This window comes from Cinclus cinclus, chromosome 32 (genome assembly GCF_963662255.1).
Source record: "Cinclus cinclus chromosome 32, bCinCin1.1, whole genome shotgun sequence".
Classification (NCBI taxonomy): Eukaryota; Metazoa; Chordata; class Aves; order Passeriformes; family Cinclidae; genus Cinclus; species Cinclus cinclus.
In genome coordinates this window covers 1,633,661-1,650,408 of record NC_085077.1, presented here as the reverse complement: position 1 = coordinate 1,650,408, position 16,748 = coordinate 1,633,661, and the positions used below count along the sequence as shown (strand labels likewise).

Below are 16,748 nucleotides of genomic sequence, written 5' to 3'. Positions count from 1 at the left end.
GCGATTTCGACGTTTCGGGCGATTTCGGCAATTTCAATGTTTCGGGAGTTTCGGGTGATTTCAACATTTCGGGCGATTTCGACGTTTCGGGCGATTTCGGCGATTTCGTCGCTTTCGGCGTTTCGGGCGATTTCGGCGTTTCGGGCGTTTCTGGCGCCGTAAACGTTCGCTTCCTCTTGGAACTTGCCCATGTTCTTCTTGTAGCGGATGCGCTTGTTCCCAAACCAGTTGGAAACCTGGGAAAAACCCAGAATTCCGGGAAGAAGACGGGTTGCCAAAATATTTGGAATTTTTTGGGGTTACAACGAGCTTTTTTAGAAAATATTTGGAGTTTTTTGGTGTTAAAATGGGGTTTTTTCCCCAAAATATTGGGAATTTTTTGAGGTTAATTTTTTTCCCCCCCCATAATATCTCAGATTTTTTGGGGTTAAAATGTTTTTTTTTTCCATAATATTTGGGATTTTTGTTTAAATGAGCATTCTTCCAAAATATTTGGAATTTTTCAGGTTAAAATGAGCTTTTTTCCACATAATAACTGGAATTTTTGGGGGTTAAAATCAGCTTTTTTCCAAAACATCTGGATTTTTTTAGGGTTAAAATGGGTTTTTTTGGTCCAAAACATTTGGAATTTTTTAGGGTTACAATGAACTATTTTCAACAATAGTTTTAATTTTTTGGGGGTTAAAATGGTTTTTTTTTCCAAAATATTGGGAATTTTGGAGGGTTAAAATGGGTGGGTTTTTTCAATATTTAGAATTTTTTCCACAATATTTGGCATTCTCTTGGGATAAAAAGGGGATTTTTTTCCAAAATATTTGGAATTTTTGGGGTTAAAATGATCATTTTTTTTACCCTTAATATTTGGAATTTTCCCCCATAATATTTGGATTTTTTGGGGGGGTTTAATCCAGGCTTTTTTCACACTTAATATTGGGATTTTTTTGGGAGTTAAAATGGTTTTTTTTTTCCAAAATATTTTGAATTTTTTTTGGTTAAAATGGGGGGTTTTTTTCCCCACAATATTTAGAATTTTCTTGGGATAATTTTTTTTTCCCCAAAATATTTGGATTTTTTGGGGGTACGATGAGCTGTTTTTGCAATAATTGGAATTTTTGTGGGTTAAAATAGGTTTTTTACAAAATATTTGGAATTTTTTTCCAGGTAGAATGTGTTTTTTTCCCATAATATTTGTGATTTCGTTGGGTTTAAATGAGCATTTTTCCAAAATATTTGGAATTTTTCAGGTTAAAATGAGCTTTTTTTCCCCCATAATATTCAGAATTTTTTTGGGTTAAAATGTTGTTTTGTTTTTTTTTTTTTGTCCAAAACATTTGGAATTTTTTAGGGTTACAATGAGTTATTTTCAACAATAGTTGGAATTTCTGGGGTTAAAATGGTTTTTTTTTTCATAATATTTGAAATTTTTTGGGTTAAAAACAGCTTTTTTCCCCAAAAAGTATTTGGATTTTTTTTTTTGGGTTTAGTCCAGGCTTTTTTCATCCCAAAATATTTGGAATTTTCCCCCCTAATATCTGGAATTTTTTGATGTTTTGATTGATAATTTTCCCCTTAATTTCCAAATTTCACTGATCATTTTTCCATTAAAATTTCCCCTTTTTCCCTGCTAATTTACTCCAGGAATTTCCAAATGCCACTCATTGATGATTTTGGAATTTAATTAACAATTTCCCGATGAATTTCCAAATTCCACTGCTAATTTAAAAACTTAATTGCTAATTTAATTTCTAAATGCCGCTGATTTTTAAAATTGAATTACTAATTTCATTCCTAAATCCCTCTAATTTAAAAATCTAATTACCGATTTAATTTCTAAACCCCACTAATTTCTAAAATTGCTATTTTAATTTCTAAATTCCACTGATTTTTAAAATTTAATTACTAAATTAATTCCTAAATCCCACTAAATAAAAAATTTACTCATTAATCCCCATTAATTTTCAAATCCCACTTCTAATTCCCAAATTTAATTACTAACTTAATTCCTAAATCCCACTAATTAAAAAAATTAATTGCTAATTTCTCCATTAAGTTTTAAAATCCACTGTTAATTTTAAAATTTAATTGCTAATTTAATTTCTACATCCCATTAATTTAAGCATTTAATTACTAACTTAATTCCTAAATCCCACTAATTTCCAAATTTAATTACTGACTTGAGTCCTAAATCCCGCTAATTAAAAAAATTAATTGTTAATTAATTCCTAAATCGCGCTAATTTAAAAATTTAATTGCTCACTTCTCCATTAATTCCCAAATTCCACTGCTAATTTTCAAATTTAATTGCTAATTTGATTTCTAAGTCCTACTAATTTTAAAATTTAATCGTTAATTTCTCCATTAATTTTCAACTCCCGCTGCTAATTCCCAAATTTAATTACTAATTTAATTCCTAAATTCCACTAATTTTAAAATTTAATTGCTAATTTAATTTCTAAATCCCACTAATTTCCAAATTTACTAAGTAACTTAATTCCTAAACCCCACTAATTTAAAAATTTAATTCGTAAATCCCACTAATTTAAAAAATTAATAACTAATTTAATTCGTAAATCCCACTAATTTAAAACTTAATTCCTAAATCCCACTAATTTAAAAAATTAATTATAAACTTAATTCTTAAATCCTTCTAATTAAAAAATTTCATTGAAAATTCCTCAATCCCACTAATTTTAAAATTCAATTCAAAACTTAATTCCTAAATCCCACTAATTAAAAAATTAATTCCTAAATTCCGCTAATGAAAAAAAAAATTAAAACTTAATTCCTAAATCCTGCTAATTCAAACCGGAATTCCTAAATCCCCCTAATTAAAGAAAATAATTCAAAATTTAATTCCTAAATCCCACTAATTAAAAAAATTATTTACTAACTTAATTCCTAAATCCCACTAATTCAAAAATCAACTCCTAAATCCTGCTAATTCAAAATTTAATTCCTAAATCCCGCTAATTAAAGAAAATAATTAAAAACTGAATTCCTAAATCCCACTAATTAAAACTGAATTCCTAAATCCCACTAAATTCAAAAATCAATTCCTAAATCCCACTAATTAAAACTGAATTCCTAAATCCCTCTAATTAAAACTGAATTCCTAAATCCCACTAATTAAATAATTGAAACCTGAATTCCTAAATCCCCCTAATTAAAGAAAATAATTCAAAACTGAACTCCTAAATCCCACTAAATTCAAAAATCAGTTCCTAAATCCCGCTGATTAAAAACTGAATTTCTAAATCCCACTAATTAAAACTGAATTCCTAAATCCCTCTAATTAAAAACTGAATTCCTAAATCCCCCTAATTAAAACTGAATTCCTAAATCCCTCTAATTAAAAACTGAATTCCTAAATCCCACTAAATTCAAGAATCAATTCCTAAATCCCAGTAATTAAATAATTCAAACCTGAATTCCTAAATCCCGCTGATTAAAAACTGAATTCCTAAATCCCCTTAATTAAAGAAAATAATTAAAAACTGAAATCCTAAATCCCACTAATTCAAAACTGAATTCCTAAATCCCACTAAATTCAAAAATCAATTCCTAAATCCCACTAATTAAAACTGAATTCCTAAATCCCTCTAATTAAAAACTGAATTCCTAAATCCCCCTAATTAAAACTGAATTCCTAAATCCCTCTAATTAAAAACTGAATTCCTAAATCCCACTAAATTAAAGAATCAATTCCTAAATCCCAGTAATTAAATAATTCAAACCTGAATTCCTAAATCCCGCTGATTAAAAACTGAATTCCTAAATCCCCTTAATTAAAGAAAATGATTAAAAACTGAATTCCTAAATCCCCTTAATTAAAGAAAATAATTAAAAACTGAAATCCTAAATCCCACTAATTCAAAACTGAATTCCTAAATCCCACTAAATTCAAAAATCAATTCCTAAATCCCTCTAATTAAAACTGAATTCCTAAATCCCTCTAATTAAAAACTGAATTCCTAAATCCCCTTAATTAAAGAAAATAATTAAAAACTGAATTCCTAAATCCCCCTAATTAAAACTGAATTCCTAAATCCCACTAATTAAAGAAAATAATTCAAACCTGAATTCCTAAATCCCGCTAAATTCAAAAATCAATTCCTAAATCCCTCTAATTAAAACTGAATTCCTAAATCCCGCTAAATTCAAAAATCAATTCCTAAATCCCGCTAATTAAAACTGAATTCCTAAATCCCTCTAATTAAAAACTGAATTCCTAAATCCCACTAATTAAAACTGAATTCCTAAATCCCTCTAATTAAAAACTGAATTCCTAAATCCCGCTAATCCAACCCTGAATTACAAACCCCATTTCCCAATCCCGACTCCGAGCGGCTCCGAATTCCGATGCTACTCCGCTCCCGAAATCCCATTAAAAAATCCCCAATTTTTATTATTATTACTATTATTATTACTCTTATTATTACTATTATTATTATTATTATTATTATTATTATTATTATTATTACTATTACTATTATTACTATTATTATTACTATTATTATTACTATTACGATTATCATTACTATTGTTATTACTACTATTATTACTATTATTATTATTACTATTACTATTATCATTACTATTATTATTATTATTATTACTATTATTATTACTATTATTATTATTACTACCATTACTATTACAATTACGATTATTATTACTATTATTACTACTATTACTAGTATTATTACTATCATTATTACTATTACTATTTTTAAAACTATTATTATTATTATTGTTATTATTATTACTAGTATTATTATTATTATTATTACTATTATTATTACCATTACTATTACAATTACTATTATTACTATTACTATTATTATTACTATTATTATTACTATTACTAGTATTATTATTATTATTATTATTATTATTATTATTATTATTATTATTACTACGATTACTATTATTATAACTATTATTATTACTATTACTTTGTTGATATTTTTTATTTCGCCTTCCTTTCCCGAGCTGCAATTTGCCCAAACCCGCGGGAATTGGCCCCACCTGGGCCACGGAGATTCCGCCTTTCCTGGCGAGCTCCTCCTTGGCCTCCTCGCTGGGGTAGGGATTGCTCAGGTGGGAGTAGAAATATTCATTGAGCACCTCGCTGGCCTGGCTGCTGAAATTGCGACGTTTCCGCCTAAAAACGGGGAAAATTCAGTTTATTTGGGGTTCTGAGAGGGGAAATTCAGTTTATTTGGGGTTCTGAGAGAGGGAAATTCAGTTTATTTGGGGTTCTGAGAGAGGAAATTCAGTTTATTTGGGGTTATGAGAGAGGAAATTCAGTTTATTTGGGGTTATGAGAGGGAAATTCAGTTTATTTGGGGTTCTGAGAGAGGGAAATTCAGTTTATTTGGGGTTCTGAGAGGGGAAATTCAGTTTATTCGGGGTTCTGAGAGAGGAAATTCAGTTTATTTGGGGTTCTGAGAGGGGAAATTCAGTTTATTTGGGGTTCTGAGAGGGGAAATTCAGTTTATTTGGGGTTCTGAGAGGGGAAATTCAGTTTATTTGGGGTTCTGAGAGACGGAAATTCAGTTTATTTGGGGTTCTGAGAGAGGGAAATTCAGTTTATTTGGGGTTATGAGAAGGGGAAATTCAGTTTATTTGGGGTTCTGAGAGGGGAAATTCAGTTTATTTGGGGTTCTGAGAGAGGAAATTCAGTTTATTTGGGGTTCTGAGAGGGGAAATTCAGTTTATTTGGGGTTCTGAGAGGGGAAATTCAGTTTATTTGGGGTTCTGAGAGGGGAAATTCAGTTTATTTGGGGTTCTGAGAGGGAAATTCAGTTTATTTGGGGTTCTGAGAGGGGAAATTCAGTTTATTTGGGGTTCTGAGAGGGAAATTCAGTTTATTTGGGATTTCTGATAGAGGAAATTCAGTTTATTTGGGGTTCTGAGAGAGGGAAATTCAGTTTATTTGGGGTTCTGAGAGAGGAAATTCAGTTTTTTTGGGGTTATGAGAGGGGAAATTCAGTTTATTTGGGGTTATGAGAGAGGGAAATTCAGTTTATTTGGGGTTCTGAGAGAGGGAAATTCAGTTTATTTGGGGTTCTGAGAGAGGGAAATTCAGTTTATTTGGGGTTCTGAGAGGGGAAATTCAGTTTATTTGGGGTTCTGAGAAGGGAAATTCAGTTTATTTGGGGTTCTGAGAGAGGGAAATTCAGTTTATTTGGGGTTCTGAGAAGGGAAATTCAGTTTATTTGGGGTTATGAGAGAGGAAATTCAGTTTATTTGGGGTTCTGAGAGAGGAAATTCAGTTTATTTGGGGTTCTGAGAGGGGAAATTCAGTTTATTTGGGGTTCTGAGAGGGGAAATTCAGTTTATTTGGGGTTCTGAGAGGGGAAATTCAGTTTATTTGGGGTTCTGAGAGAGGAAATTCAGTTTATTTGGGGTTATGAGAAGGGGAAATTCAGTTTATTTGGGGTTCTGAGAAGGGAAATTCAGTTTATTTGGGGTTCTGAGAGAGGGAAATTCAGTTTATTTGGGGTTCTGAGAAGGGAAATTCAGTTTATTTGGGGTTCTGAGAGAGGAAATTCAGTTTATTCGGGGTTCTGAGAGAGGAAATTCAGTTTATTTGGGGTTCTGAGAGGGGAAATTCAGTTTATTTGGGGTTCTGAGAGAGGAAATTCAGTTTATTTGGGGTTCTGAGAGAGGAAATTCAGTTTATTTGGGGTTCTGAGAGAGGAAATTCAGTTTATTTGGGGTTCTGAGAGAGGAAATTCAGTTTATTTGGGGTTATGAGAGAGGAAATTCAGTTTATTTGGGGTTCTGAGAGGGGAAATTCAGTTTATTTGGGGTTCTGAGAGAGGAAATTCAGTTTATTTGGGGTTCTGAGAGAGGAAATTCAGTTTATTTGGGGTTCTGAGAGGGGAAATTCAGTTTATTTGGGGTTCTGAGAGAGGAAATTCAGTTTATTTGGGGTTATGAGAAGGGGAAATTCAGTTTATTTGGGGTTCTGAGAAGGGAAATTCAGTTTATTTGGGGTTCTGAGAGAGGGAAATTCAGTTTATTTGGGGTTCTGAGAAGGGAAATTCAGTTTATTTGGGGTTCTGAGAGAGGAAATTCAGTTTATTTGGGGTTCTGAGAGGGGAAATTCAGTTTATTTGGGGTTCTGAGAGAGGAAATTCAGTTTATTTGGGGTTCTGAGAGGGGAAATTCAGTTTATTTGGGGTTCTGAGAGAGGAAATTCAGTTTATTTGGGGTTCTGAGAGGGGAAATTCAGTTTATTTGGGGTTCTGAGAAGGGGAAATTAAATTTTTCCCCAAATTCCCTCACCTGGTGATGTGGAACCTGAACCTTGAGATCACGACGCTCTCCCAGGTGCTCTGAACTCACCTCCGATGACGCCAACCCCAAAAATATCCAATTTTTCCACCCAATATCCATTTTTTCACCAAATTTCCCCCTTTTTGCCCCGGATTCCCTCACCTGGCATCGAGGAACCTGGACCTGAGGATCATGACGGCCTCGCAGGTGCTCTGCTTGAGCTGCACCTGGATGGAGCTGAACTTGCCGTGGATGACGCCCACCCAAAAATATCCAAATTTTCCCGTCAAAACCCAAATATCATCCAAAAATATCCACATTTTTCCACTAAATATCCATATTTTTCCATCCATTGGAGGAATTTTTCCCCAAATTCCCTCACCTGGTGTTGAAGAACCTGAACCTTGAGATCACGACGCTCTCCCAGGTGCTCTGAACTTAACGCGGGCAACGCCAACCCAAAAATATCTAAATTTTACACCAAATATCCACATTTTTCCATCTAATATCCATATTTTTCCATCCAATATCCATATTTTTCCATCCATTGGAGGAATTTTTCCCCAAATTCCCTCACCTGGTGTTGAGGAACCTGAACCTTGAGATCACGAAGCTCTCCCAGGTGCTCTGAACTTAACGTGGGCAACGCCAACCCAAAAATATCTAAATTTTACACCAAATATCCACATTTTTCCATCTAATATCCATATTTTTCCATTCATTGGAGGAATTTTTCCCCAAATTCCCTCACCTGGTGTTGAGGAACCTGAACCTTGAGATCACGACGCTCTCCCAGGTGCTCTGAACTCACCTCCGATGACGCCAACCCCAAAAATATCCAATTTTTCCACCCAATATCCATTTTTTCACCAAATTTCCCCCTTTTTGCCCCAGATTCCCTCACCTGGCATCGAGGAACCTGGACCTGAGGATCATGACGGCCTCGCAGGTGCTCTGCTTGAGCTGCACCTGGATGGAGCTGAACTTGCCGTGGATGACGCCCACCATGCGCTCGATCTCGCGCGGCGCGATCGGCCGCGTGCGGCTCTGCTCCCGCAGCAGGTTCAGGACGTGCGTGGTGAACTCGCTGCACGCCTGCGGAACGGGAAATTTGGGAATTTTGGGGGTGGGGTGAAATAATGGGATGGGAATGGGATGGGAATGGGGGGTGTTGGGGAAAAAAACGGGGGTGGAGGGAGGAAGTGAGGGGAAGATGGGATTTAAAACGGGATTGAAGGGTGGAGATGTGATGGGAAGTTGGGATTGTAGGGTGGAAATGTGTCTAAAAGAGGGATTGTAGGGTGGAAATGTGCCAAAAATGGGATTGAAGGGTGGAAATGTCTAAAAATGGGGCTGTAGAGTGGAAATGTGTTGGAAAAATGGGATTGTAGGGTGGAGATGTCTAAAATTGGGATTGTGGAGTGGAGATGTCTAAAAATGGGATTGCAGAGTGAAAATCTGCATAAAAATGGGATTGTAGAGTGGAAATGAGATGGGAAGTTGGGATTGTAGAGTGGAAATGTGCCTAAAAATGGAATTATAGAATGGAAATGTGTTGGAAAATGGGATTGTAGGGTGGAGATGTGCCTAAAAATGGAATTATATTGGAAATGTCTAAAAATGGGGTTTTAGAGTGGAAATATGTTGGAAAAATGGGATTGTAGAGTGGAAATGTCTAAAAATGGGATTGTAGAGTGAAAATTTGAATAAAAATGGGGTTGTAGAGTTGAAATCTACCCCAAAATGGGATTATAGTGAAAATGTCTAAAAATGGGGTTGTAGAGTGGAAATGTCTAAAAATGGGATTGTAGAGTGAAAATTTGAATAAAAATGGGGTTGTAGAGTTGAAATCTGCCCAAAAATGGAATTATAGAAAGGAAATGTCTAAAAATGGGATTGTAGAGTGGAGATGTGCCTAAAAATGGGATTGTAAAGTGGAGATGTCTAAAAATGGGATTGTAAAGTGGAAATGTGCCTAAAAATGGAATTATAGACAGGAAATGTCTAAAAATGGGATTGTAGAGTGAAAATCTGCATAAAAATGGGGTTTTAGAGTGGAAATGTGATGGAAAAATGGGATTGTAGAGTGGAAATGTGATGGGAATTTGGGATTGTAGAGTGGAAATCTGCCCAAAAATGGAATTAGAGAAAGGAAATGTCTAAAAATGGGGTTTTAGAGTGGAAATGTGATGGAAAAATGGGATTGTAGAATGGAGATGTCTAAAACTGGGATTGTAGAGTGAAAATCTGAATAAAAATGGGGTTGTAGAGTGGGAATATATAAAAATGGAATTATAGAAAGGAAATGTCTAAAAATGGGATTGTAGAGTGGAAATGTGCCTAAAAATAGGATTGTAGACAGGAAATCTGACCAAAATTGGGATTATAGGCTGAAAATCCACCTAAAAAATGGCATTATAGAGTGGAAATGTGATGGAAAAATGGGATCATGGGGTGGAAATGTGTCTAAAAATGGGATTGTAGACTGAAAATCTGCATTAAAATGGGATTAAAGAGTGGAAATGCCCTGGAAAAATGGGATTATAGCCTGAACATGTCCTGGAAAAATGGGATTATAGACTCAAAACGAGGGAAAAATCTTTAATTCCCTTCAATTTTTTAAATTTTCCTTTGTTTTTAAATGTCCTTTGATTTTTCTTTTCTAATTCCTTTGCAATTTTTCTTTAATGCTCTTTATTTTTTTTCCTTTAATTCCCTTTAATTCTCTACTTTAATATCCCTTGATACTTTCTTAAATTTCTCCTGATTTTCTTTAATTTCCATGGATTCCTCCTTAAATTCAATTTAAATTTTTCCTTTAATTCCCTTTAATTTTCCATTTAATTCAGTTCAATTTTCCCTTTAATTCCCTTTAATTCTTTCCTTTAATTCCCTTTAATTCTTTCCTTCAACGCCCCTTGATATTTTCATTAATTTCTTCTGATTTTCTATAATTTCCCTGTATTTCTCCTTAAATTCAATTTAAATTTTTCCTTTAATTCCCTTTAATTTTTCCTTTTAATTCCCTTTAATTCTTTCCTTTAATTCCCTTGAATTTTTCATTAATTTTTGAATTTCTTTAATTTCCTCTGATTTCTCCTTAAATTCAATTTAAATTTTCCCTTTAATTCCCTTTAATTCTTTCCTTTAATTCCCTTGAATTTTTCATTAGTTTCTTTTGATTTTCTTTAATTTCCACTGATTTCTCCTTAAATTCAATTTAAATTTTCCCTTTAATTCCCTTTAATTTTCCCTTTAATTCTTTCCTTTAATTCCCTTGAATTTTTCATTAATTTCTTTTGATTTTCTTTAATTTCCGCTGATTTCCCCTTAAATTTCTCCATTTAATTTCTCCATTTAATTTTCCCTTTAATTCCCTCGCATTTCTCCCTAACTCCCTTCACCTTCCTTCTTCAACCCCCATTTATTTCCCCCTTTTTTAATTTCTTAATTTTAATTTTTTAATAATAATTTAATTTTAATTTTTTTTTTTTAATCCCCTTCCAGAAAACCCCACCAAAACCCAAACCTCCCCCAACTTCCCCACCCCAATCCCCCAACCTCCACCACCCACCAAAACCCCGAAAAAAACCCTGAAAAATCCTAAAAACATCCCGGAAAAAAAAAAAAAAAAAAACCAAAAAAACAAAAAAACAACCACAATATTTCCGTTTTCCTGGAATATCACCTGGTCGTACTTCTCCAGCTCCGAGTGGAAAATCTGTCGGATCTGGGCCAGCTTGGCTCGGTAATCCGAGTGCTCGATGCCCTGCTCGTGGGGACAACCCCCTGCTGTCCCCACCCCCATTTTTCCCGGATTTTCCGGGATTTTTGCCGGATTTTCCGGGATTTTTCCGGGTTTTTCCCGGAGTTTGGCGGTTCGCTCCGGCCCGGCCACGCCCTCGGCCAGCAGCATGTTGTCCAATCTCACGAGCTGAGCGTCCGGAGGGTCTTCCTCGGGGAGGCTGCGGATGCTGAGAGCTGGGAAAAGTGAGGGGAAAAATGGGAAAAGTCAGGGGAAAACGAGGGAAGTGAGGGAAAAAAACGGGGGGAAAAAAACGGGAGGAAAACGGGGAAAGAAAGGGGAAAAAATGGGAAAAAAGGGGGGGAAAAGGGGCAAAAATGGGGGGGAAACGGGGAATAAAGGGGGGAAAAATAGGGGAAAAAATAGGGAAAAACGGGGGAAAAGGGGGGAAAAAAGGGGGGGAAATGGGGGGAAATGGGGAAAAAGGGGGGAAATGGGGAAACACGGGGGAAGAAGGGAAAAAATGGGGGAAAAACAGGGAAAAAGGGGGAAAAGCAGGGAAAAAACGGGGAAAAACGGGGAAAAGGGGGGAAAAATGGGAAAACGGGAAAAAACGGGGGAAATGGGGGGAATGGGGGGAAAATGGGGAAAAAGGGGGGAAACGGGGAAACACGGGGGAAGAAGGGAAAAAAATGGGGGAAAAAAACGGGGAAAAAGGGGGAAAAGCAGGGAAAAAAACGGGGGGAAACGGGAAAAACGGGGGGAAAAATGGGGGGAAAACGGGAAAAAACGGGGGAAATGGGGGGAATGGGGTGGAAAAACGGGGAAAAAATGGGAAAAATGGGGGGAAAATGGGGGAAAATCAGGGGGAAAATGGGGAAAATAGAGGAAACAGGGAAAAAAGGGGGGGAAACGGGGTAAAAGATGGAAATAGGGGGAAAAAAGAAGAAAAAAGGGGAAAAATGGGGGAAAAAACGGGGGAAAAAATGGGAAAAATTGGGGAAAATTGGGCAGAAAGGGGGGAAAAAAGGGGAAAAACGGGGTGAAAACGGGGAAAAAAGGGGAAAAATGGGGGGGAAAGTGGGGAAAAAATGGAGGAAAAAACGGGGAAAACACGGGGGAAAAAACGGGGGGAAAAAGGGGGGAAAAGGGAAAAACAGGGGAGAAAGGGGGAAAAAAACGGGGGGAAATGGGGAAAAAATGGGGGAAAAAATAGGGGGGAATGGGGAAAAATGGGGGACATGGGGAAAAATGGGGAAAAAAAGGGGGAAAACGGGGGGAAAAAGGGGGGAAAAATGGGGACAAACGGGGGGAAAGGGGGGGGAAGCCGGGAAAAAGGGGGGAAAAAAGGGGTGAAATCCGGGACAAAAGGGGAAAAATGGGGGTAAAAGTGGGGGGAAAATGGAGGAAAAAACATTGGGAAAACACGGGGGAAAAAACGGGGAAAAATGGGGAAAAACGTGGGAAAAGTGGGGAAAAAACGGGGGAAAACGGGGAAAAAAATGGGGGAAAAACGGGGGGGAAATGGGGAAAAACGGGGAGAAAACAGGGAAAAAAGGGAGGGAAACGGGGGGAAAATGGAGGGAAAAGGAGGAAAAAAGGGGGGAAAAGGGGGAAAAAAGGGGAAAAACGGGGGGAGAACGGGGAAAAATGGGGGAAAATGGAAAAAATGGGGTGAAAACAGGAAAAAAATGGGGGAAAGAAATGGGAAAAATGGGGAAAATTGGGGGGAAGGGGGGGAAAGGGGGGGAAAACGGGGGGAAAGGGGGGAAAAACAGGGGGAAAAATGGGGGAAAAAACAGGGGAAAAACGGGGGGAAAATGGGGAAAAATGGGGAAAAAACGGGGAAAAAACCGGGGAAAACTGGGGGGAAAAAATGGGGAAAAACGGAGAAAAAATGGGGTAAAATGGGGGAAAAAAAGGAAGGATTTGTTGTTTCTGGTGGGTTTGGGAAGGGAATTTGGGATTTGTTTTTGTGGATGTTAAATAGTGGAAAGAGAAAAAAAATGGGAAAAATCTAGAGAAATGAAAGGAAAAAATATGGAATTTCCTGATTTTTTTTTCTCATTTTCGGAGGAAAAAATCTGGGAATTTCCTGATTTGTGGAGAAAAATCCGGGATTTCTGCGTTTGTGCAGAAAAATTTGGAATTTCCTTTGGTCCCAGGTGGATTTTGTGGATCCTGAAATGCTGGAGAGAGCAAAAAAAAAAAAAAAAAAAAAGGGGGGGGGAAATGGAGAAAAAATTTGGGATTTTCTCATTTCAGGCAGTTCTGGGTAGAGGCCACGGATGGCGAGATGGAAAAACTTGGGAGAAATGGGAAAAAAATGGGGAAAATGTGGAAATTTAGAATTTCTGAAATTTCTGTCATTTCCACAGTGGTTCCAAGAAGAAAATTCCAGGATTTCCTTGTTTGTGTGGAAGTTGTGGATGTTGAAAAATGGAGAAATTTTGGGTGAAATTCCCACAGAATTCCTTGTGCCACGTAGGAAATTCCTTGGAAAATGAGGAATTTTGGTGTCACATCTTTATTAATCCTGATTTTTAATTAATTAAAAAGTAAATTCCAGGAAAAGCAAAAAAATTGCATTTTTCCACCTTCTATATAGGAAATTCCATAAAAACCTCCCAAATCCTGGAATTTTCCCATTAAAAAAAAAAATCCATTTTTCTCCCTTTAAAAAGCCTCCAAAAACTCAAATTTTAGCTTAAAAAATTAGGGAAAAAAAAATTTAAATGGATAATCCGTGAGGGAAAATTGGGATAAAGTGGAATGGAAGGGGGAAATTGAGGAGAAAAAGTGGGATTTGAGGAAAAAAATGGGAATAAAAAGGAGAAATTCAGACCTGTTTTTTCCTTGATTTCACAGAGGACGCTGAACAGAGCTGGCTTCATCCTGTGGCAGTTCAGGGCGTGCTTCCTTAAAAAAAAAAAAAAACAAAAAAAAAACCAAAAAACATGGAAAAATCAGCCCCAAAATCCATGGAAAAAAACCCCAAATTGGGATCACATTGTGGGAAGAACAGGTGAGAGAGGAAAATCCTGGAAAAAACGGGAAAATCAGGGGGGGAAAATGGGAATTTTGGGAAGTTTGGTTTTTTTTGGGTTTTTTTTGGGTTTAATCTCATTTTTCTGGAAGGAAAATTGGCCGGAATGCCAAATTTTGGGAGTTGGAAGTCTTAGCAAAAGTCCATTTTTTTTTTTTTTAAATCAGGGAATTTGATAAAAATGTGATTTTAAGGGACGTAAAAAAATTAAAAATGGGAATAAAGAGAAGTTTAAAAAAAATTAGAGATTAAAAAATGCCCATTTTTAAGGGGGGAAAAAAAATTAATTTTTGAAGCAAAACATCCCCCAAAAAATCCAGGAATGGGCTCATTCCCAGAGCAGGAATTCCCTCACCTCTGGAGCAAAAAAAAAAAAAAAACTCAAAAAATCTATTTCTCGCTGAATGTTATTATATTTTAAAATTATATATATTTCCAAAATTCCTCAGTTTTCCAGGATTTGGGGCAAAACACCACCAGGAAAAATCCACTTCACAAAACCCCACAAAATCTTTTTTTTTTTTTTTCTTTTTTTTTTTGCTGCTTTTGAGCCATTTTTCCCCTTAGGAAAATCCATTTAAAAATTCATTTTTCCTCTCATTTTCCAGCCCATTGAACGTTCCCAATCCAGGAATCCAAACAATGTCCCCTCAATGTCTCCTGAGTGTCCCTTCATTGTCCCCTCGATGTCCCCTCAATGTTCCCTCAATGCCCCCTCAGTGTCCCCTCGATGTCCCCTCATTGTCCCCTCAATGTTCCCTCAATGCCCCCTCGATGTCTCCTCAGTGTCCCCTCAATGTCCCCTGAGTGTCCCCTCACTGTCCCCTCGATGTCCCCTCAATGTTCCCTCAGTGTCCCCCAGAACTGTCCCCTCAGTTTCTCCTCAATGTCCCCTCAATGTTCCTTCAATGCCCCCTCGATGTCTCCTCAGTGTCCCCTCGATGTCCCCTCAATGTTCCCTCGATGTCCCCTCAATGTCCCCTGAGTGTCCCCTGAGTGTCCCCTCTATGTCCCCTCAATGTTCCCTCGATGTCCCCTCATTGTCCCCTCGATGTCTCCTCAATGTCCCCTGAGTGTCCCCTGAGTGTCCCCTCTATGTCCCCTCAATGTTCCCTCGATGTCCCCTCATTGTCCCCTCGATGTCCCCTCATTGTCCCCTCGATGTCCTCTCAATGTTCCCTCAATGCCCCCTCGATGTCTCCTCAGTGTCCCCTCAATGTCCCCTCAGTGTCCCCTCATTGTCCCCTCAGTGTTGCCTCAGTGTCCCCTCGATGTCCCCTCAGTGTCCCCTCGATGTCCCCTCAATGTCCCCTCAGTTTCTCCTCAATGTCCCCTCAATGTCCTCGCAATGTCCCTTTATTGTCCCGTCAGTGTCCCCTCATTGTCCCCTCAGTGTCACCTCGATGTCCCCTCAGTGTCACCCTCAGTGTCCCCTCGATGTCCCCTCAGTGTCACCCTCAGTGTCCCCTCGATGTTCCCTAAGTGTCCCCCGAAATGTCCCCTCAGTTTCTCCTCATTGTCCGCTCAATGTTCCCTACGTGTCCCCTCGATGTCCCCTCACTGTCCCCTCAGTGTCCCCTCAATGTCCCCTCAGTGTCCCCTCGATGTCCCTTCACTGTCCCCTCGGTGTCCCCTCAATGTCTCCTCATTTTCCCCCCCGGTGTCCCCTCAGTGTCCCCTCATTGTCCCCTCAGTGTCCCCACGCTGAGTCACGGCGGTCCCGCTGTCCGCGGTCCCCATTGCCGGTGTCCCTCCCTCCCCGTACCTGGCCTGGGCCTCATCCAAGCTCTGGTCGGTGATGGCCATGATCTGCTGTAGGACATCGCCTGTGCCGTGCTGTGCTGGCCCCGCCAGTGGCCCTGAGGGTGGCCCTGAGGGTGGCCCTGAGGGTGGCCCTGAGGGTGGCCCTGAGGGTGGCGGGTCCCCGCTGGTGCCAGCAGAGGGGGGAGGTGCAGACGGAAGAGACCCCGGCAGGCCCACGCCGGGCATCAACCGCGGCGCGGCCTCCATGGGCGGACCTGAATCCGCAGGCGCGGCGCGACAGAGCGCGACAGGACGCGACAAAATCGCGACAGGACGCGACAAAATCGCGACAGAGCGCCACGCGACTCCCCCGCCCTCCCCCCCCCCGCGCTGCCGCCGTTGTGGTCACGCCCAGCCTTGGCCACGCCCCCTCCATGAGGGAACGCCCTTCCCGCCGTTGCGGTTCGGCCACGCCCCCAGAACAAACCACGCTCCTTCACGGGGAGGGCGGGCCTTCCCGCCATCTCTCTGACCACGCCCCTCCTATAATCCTGGTAGATTCCCGCCCGCTTTAGGCCACGCCCCCCAGAGAAGCAATTTCCGCCCTCGTCCGCCGCCATTACCGCCATGACGTCTCCATGGCAACGCTAGCCACGCCCACCTCTCCTTAGGCCACGCCCCTCGCCGACGCCGCGCGCTCCCGAGTTTTCCGGATTTTCCTCTTTTTTCACCCAAAAATTTGGGAATTTTTTTTTTTTTTTTTTTTTTTTTGTGCCCACAGCTCCGTTTAGGTTCATTTTGAGGCTCCGGGGGAGAATCCCAACAAAGCAGAGCTTTGGTCGGAATTTTTGGGTTTAAAAAAGGGGGGGGGGGGGGGGTGAAATAGCAGGAATTCCAGGGAAAAATAAAGGAATCGCAGCTCAGAAT

At 38.9% G+C, this 16,748-nt stretch overlaps 1 protein-coding gene across 1 annotated transcript in view; it reads right to left on the bottom strand.

Moving 5' to 3' along the window:
• LOC134055479 (pre-B-cell leukemia transcription factor 4-like) overlaps nt 1-16,243 on the bottom strand; it is a 30,492-nt gene extending 14,249 nt beyond the window's left edge. The window contains exons 1-6 of the mRNA XM_062511851.1: nt 15,844-16,243; nt 13,878-13,951; nt 10,976-11,268; nt 8,192-8,382; nt 5,029-5,164; nt 145-236 (exon numbers count right to left, since the gene is read on the bottom strand). Of these exons, the coding sequence (XP_062367835.1) occupies nt 145-236; nt 5,029-5,164; nt 8,192-8,382; nt 10,976-11,268; nt 13,878-13,951; nt 15,844-16,088 (1,031 nt within the window). The 5' untranslated portion in view covers nt 16,089-16,243. The remainder of the gene's footprint in view (nt 1-144; nt 237-5,028; nt 5,165-8,191; nt 8,383-10,975; nt 11,269-13,877; nt 13,952-15,843) is intronic.
• Nucleotides 16,244-16,748: the final 505 nt, after the last annotated feature.